Here is a 5,253-nt window from a genome sequence, read left to right on the forward strand (position 1 = left end):
AAGGGGCCGCTGGGCGCAGCGGTCCCCGCCCTCTCCACTCGGATGGCCCAACCTGGTCGCTACCCTTCCCCACTCGGGAGGAGACGCACCTTTCGATCCTTTGTCACCCCGCCCCAGCTCCAGTCCTTTCCTCCTGGAGTCTTGTGGATACCTTGGGTTCCTGGTGTCCTCAACTGAACTCCCATTATCCCAAACCAGGCCTTCTCTAGACTGCTGTCCCGGGACAGTTTACAACCTCCAGACCTGAGCTCTGAACTCTGTTTTTGTTTTTTGTTTTGTTTTGTTTGGGATCAGGGATCGAACTCCGTACCTTGTGTTTGTGAGGCAGGCAACAAAAGCACTGAGCTCCCTAAACTATGTATTGATTACCCGTTGCGCTGTCCTTAGCAGCTGCTCACAGCTGTGTCTGTCTCTGGGTTGCCAGAGTCACAGATTCAAAGCACTCTTGTGAGGTGTCTGCAGAGATGGAGGACAAGCCAGTAGTTCTGGGTCACACAACAAAGAGGTGGCGGAGCTTTCTGCCACAACCATCATTCCCGGCTGCCTGATGTTCTTACCTGAGTGTGAAACAGGGTTGCTGTGAGACAGAGGTGTGAGCTATCCAGGAGCATGGACTGACGCTGCTTGGGTTCAAATTTCAGCATTGCCATTTTCCCACCATAAGCCTAAGACCAACTCATTCAGCCCAGTGACCTAGTCCAGTCCGTGTTCAAATCAACCCTGTGGTTTCTCAGTGGGCAAGCAGGAGCCCTGGAAAGCTCTCAGCTTGAGTTTCCCGATAAGACTCCTATCAACATTCCTAGTTTCATCCCTCTTCCATTGCATAAAATGTGCAGCTGTTCAAAATGGCATTTTGGGGGGGCCGGGTATGTAGCTCAATGGCACTGTGCCTGCCTGGCAAGTATAAGGGCCTGAGTTCCAGCCCTGGTTCCCCCCGGCAAAAAAATGGCATTTTTATTTATCATGGCTTTTGAAAGAGTCTCATTACGTAGTCCAGGATGGCTTTGAACTCAATAAGTAGCCCAGGCTGGTAACCCTCCTGCCTCAGACTTCTAAGTGCTATTATAGCAGTGTGCCACAATGCTGGGCTTTATTTTTATTTTATTATATTTATTGATTTATTTTGGTACCGGGGATTGAACTCAAGACCTTGCACTTGCGAGGCAGGCAGCAGAACCACTGAGCTAAATCCCTGGCCCTGGGCTTTATTTTTAACCAACTATTTACTTTGAAATAAGGACTCATTATGTTGCCCAGACTGGCCTCAAACTCCTGGACTCAACTGATCCTCCTGCCTCAGTCTCCCAGACTGCTGTGATTACAGGTGTGCGCCACCTCCTGGCTTTAAAATGGTATTTTGAAGCCAACTGTCAATGTATACTGCCTATAATCCCCAGACTCAAGAGGCTGAGGCTAGAGGATCAAAATTTCAAGCCCAGCTGAAGCAATTTAGCAACTTAGCAAGACCCTGTCTCAAAAATGAGTACAGTGGCAACACACCTGTCTCTCAAGCACAAGGTCCTGAGTTTGATCCCCAGGACCGAAAAATAAAAATGAAGAGTAGCCAGGCATGCTGGCACATGCCTGTATTCCCAGCACTTGGGAGGCTGAGGCAGGAGGATTGCCACAAGTTCAAGGCCAGCCTGGACTGCATAGTGAGCTTTGTTTTTGTTCTATTTGATTTTGTTTTTTTGAGACAAGGTTTGCTATGTAGTGTAGGCTGGCCTGGAAGTCACTGTGTAGCCAAGGCTAGCCTAGAATTTGTGGAGATCCTCCTGCCTCAGCCTCCCATACTGGGATTATAGGTGTGCACCACCACGTTCTATAGTGAGTTCAAGGCCAGCCTTAACTACATCTTGAGACCCTATCTCAAAACATTCCCAAGATGTAATTTTTTTAAAAAGCAAAATTCTGATTTTTAACAATAGGCAATTGACCTTGGTAACAAAAGGGAAGGATAAATAAAAAGTGGAGAATGTATTATGTGCAAAACTATTTAAATATAAAAATAGGTAATTGATTAAACCATTTAAAATATATTTTGGGTGGGAGAAAGTCTGTGGGCCAGATTCTGCCCTGATCACGTAATTTACCGTTCTCTGTGATCCCAGACCAGAAGCTCCTGAAGGGCAGGCCAAACATGACTGATTCTAGGTTTCAGCATGGTCTAAGGAAAAGAGCTAAATAAAAATGGTCATGTCCCCTTACCCCCTTCACCTCTACCCTCCTCCAGGCCTTGCAAACATTCTTCCCTCTGCTGTAAATGTTCTTTCCCACCATCAAGTTTTTACCAATCTTCAAAAATACCAGGCCAAATAAATAAATAATACAAGGCCTGTGTCAGCTCTTTTATGAATTTGTATCTTGTTCCTTGGACTCCCCGGCCCCTGCAGCTCTCTCCCAGATGCAACCTCTGGAGGTAGGATTCCCCCCACTGGGCTGGGTGTCTTATGGGGGCCCTGGGCTCACTTCTTTTGGGCCCCTGCATGGCTAGAGCTCAGAGTCAGGCACCCAGTAGGCCAAAGTGGGTGTATGTGTTAGGACTGAGACCCCAAGTTTCTTTCTTTTTTTCCCCAAGTTTCAACATCCTGTTGGGCCCTTCAGGCCCCAAAAGGTAAAATGTAACAGTGCCTTCTCCTTCATTTTTGTCCTAGAACTCAGAGATAATAAAAGTTGCTCTCCTGGGTCAGCCACTCACTAAAAACCAAGAGGACAAGAAGGTACTTTATTGAGATGACTGGTATGAGAATACCCTGCCCAGGCCTAGCCTCAGCTCCCTCAGTACAGTCTCATGGGTGGAAAGGACCAGGCTTCTGGACTGCTCTGAGCTACTACCCAGGAGAGACTGGGAAGTGGGGCAAGGGAGCTGGGGCTCCAGTCCAGGTCAGAAGTTTGGGGCAACAAAGGTGATGGCTGAGGCAGGGGTTGAGGTGGACCGACACACCAGTGACGGGGAGGAGGTGGTGTGCCTACAAGCCAAATGCTTTTTAGTAGGTCAAAGGCTGTTGGGGGGCCCCAGGCTGTCCCAGAAGGTGAAGACAACAAGGGCAAGGAAGGTGTCCAGGGACCTCTTGCTGGCTCCAGGCTCATTCTGTGTGCAATGGGAGTGCTGGACATATGAGGCACGGTAAAGGTGTCCTTTGTTCCCTGTTGCCTCCTCTGCCTCCCTTCCCTTGGGACCTGTTCAGGCCTGTTGATCCAGGAAGGTGTCATTCTTTGCCTCTCAGGAACCTCAGGTTTGGTCTCTGGCACATGGGAAAAAAGGATGGGGGATAGGTGGGCTACAGCAGAGATAGGAAAGGGGGAAAAAGGAGGCAGGAGGTGGGCTCACCTGGTAAGGATGACTGGCAGCCTTGGAGCACCACAGCAAGATCAGGCACACATCCATGGAGGGCCTGTAAGGTTCCCACGATGGCATCTCTGGCCTCCTGCACCAGGTTCCTCCTGGGGAAGGCTTGTGGCAAAATCAACCGGCACTGTAGCTCCTCCAGAAGTTGCCCCAAGCCAGGGAGTTCTGGAAAATTTGGTGGGCCTGGGCCTGAGCCCCCAGGCACCTGGTTCTCTTTGCCCCTTGCCTGTGAGGCTGGCTCTTGAATCCTGGCTGGGCTGGAGTAAGGCTTAGTGGGGAGCAGGGGAGTTTTGGGCTCCAGGGACCCACCGTCAAGCAGCCGGGCCACATTTTGGGATTTCACCTCATGGTTAAAAAGACCCCGGTGCTCCCGGCTCAGCCGGCCCTGAGTTATAACCACAAGCTTGGAGGCAGCAGCAACCAAAGGATCCCGGTGGATAACAGATGGACCCTGACTGGACACAGGAGGATCGTGATGGGCCAGTGGCCGACGGCTGCCCACCAGGGCTTCATTCCGCTCCCGTCTGGTCTTCCGACGACGCACACGGCCAGGTTTCTCAGGCTGCTGGAAAGGCTGCCGGCTTGGTCCCCGGGGGTCCATGGTGTCCTGGAAGAAAAAAGAACAGTGGTCATCAGATATAGATAAGTCAGGTAGGTAGCAAAGTGAGACGAGATGGGAACACAATTTTTTAAATTATTTATTTAACTGCTTGTGATATTGGGGATTGAACCAGAGAACTAGAAACAGGGATGTGGGCAAATACTAAAAGATGGAGGATGGCAAACAGATCATGAGATTTGAGTGATCTAGGGGACCAGGATGGGATTTTTGATAGAGGAAAAATTCAGGAGTAGAGAAAGTACAGGAAGATACAGAAAGTGAAGAGTGATGGTAGAGCAAGAGCAACAAGGGAACCTGGAGAGCCTAAGAAAACCTTGGAAGGACAGAAATGAAGACAGGAGTGCTACTGAGGACAAGGGACTGGTCATGAGAGGAGATTTAGATCAGGACACGGGGCAGTTGAAGTATGGCATCAGGGCTGAATGAAGGGAATGGTGGAGACAGGGTACCCAGCCCTCTTCAGTCCCAAGGAACCTCACACCCACACTTTCTCCACGTGGGTATGGAGAGCAGGGGCTGCTTTTCCGCGACGACGCTCGCCTCGAAGCTGCTGAGCGCTCTTCCTGGAGTCAGGCGCGCCACACGCATGCGTACCATACGTATGCGCATGCCCCTGCCACGTCCTCTGACTTGCACGTTCTGAACAGCGGCGCGAGGCCTTCCCTTCCCAGTGCCGGTTACAGCTGTCCCTCCCATCCTCACGACCGTGGCACCACCAGTCCACCAATTGGCTGTGCGGGCTCCTAAGCCCGCCCCTTTCCTGAATGCTGATTGGTTTAAACAACTATTGGTTCACTGACCGGAGGTCAGACATGGCTAGGTGCAAAGCGAAGAGCCCGGCTGACCTACCTTGCCTCCAAGGGTGAACTTCATCCTTGGAGAATCATTGTTACTTCAGTGTCCTGACTCAGAACTAGGCTCTGCCGCTAGAATACCTGGGTTCAAAGCCCAAACTGGCACATTTGAGCCATGAGATCTTGGAAAAGTTTGTAACTTCAAGGCTTCCATTTCCTGATCTGTAAAACGGGGCTAGTAATAGTCCATCCCTCATATGGTTGCTAGAAGGATGGAATGAACCAGTACAACTGTCTTGAAACAGTGCCTGATGAATGAGTGAATGCTTAGAAGGCTTTTTCTCATTTAAGCGTAGCTTCAGAAACTACACCACTGGGGCCAGGGATTTAGCTCAGTGGCGCTGCACGCCGCAACTGCCTCGAAAGCTCAAGGCCCTGACCTAGATCCCCTGTACAAGAAAAGAAAGAAAAGGAAAGGAAAGGAAAGG

The 5,253-nt window shown here is 50.4% G+C and overlaps 2 protein-coding genes across 5 annotated transcripts in view; both read right to left on the minus strand.

Moving 5' to 3' along the window:
• Positions 1–185, minus strand: part of Tmem145 (transmembrane protein 145) — a 10,151-nt gene extending 9,966 nt beyond the window's left edge. Inside the window, exon 1 of the mRNA XM_010623377.1 lies at positions 152–185. Coding sequence (XP_010621679.1) covers positions 152–185 — 34 coding nt within the window. The remainder of the gene's footprint in view (positions 1–151) is intronic.
• Positions 186–2,706: 2,521 nt separating this feature from the next.
• The window catches only part of Prr19 (proline rich 19), a 5,350-nt gene continuing 2,803 nt past the window's right edge, over positions 2,707–5,253 (minus strand). Inside the window, exons 2-4 of one of the 4 annotated variants that reach the window (XM_010623314.3) lie at positions 4,821–4,906; positions 3,332–3,956; positions 2,707–3,245 (exon numbers count right to left, since the gene is read on the minus strand). In XM_010623314.3, coding sequence (XP_010621616.1) covers positions 2,779–3,245; positions 3,332–3,956; positions 4,821–4,844 — 1,116 coding nt within the window. In that variant the 5' untranslated portion in view covers positions 4,845–4,906 and the 3' untranslated portion in view covers positions 2,707–2,778. Of the gene's footprint in view, positions 3,246–3,331; positions 3,957–4,456; positions 4,750–4,820; positions 5,201–5,253 lie in introns of those variants that run through there. The other 3 variants (XM_033765816.1, XM_010623315.3, XM_010623316.2) reach the window with 3 other exon arrangements.

The sequence above is a fragment of the Fukomys damarensis genome, unplaced genomic scaffold (genome assembly GCF_012274545.1).
Source record: "Fukomys damarensis isolate Sample0158 unplaced genomic scaffold, DMR_v1.0_HiC HiC_scaffold_19, whole genome shotgun sequence".
NCBI lineage: Eukaryota > Metazoa > Chordata > Mammalia > Rodentia > Bathyergidae > Fukomys > Fukomys damarensis.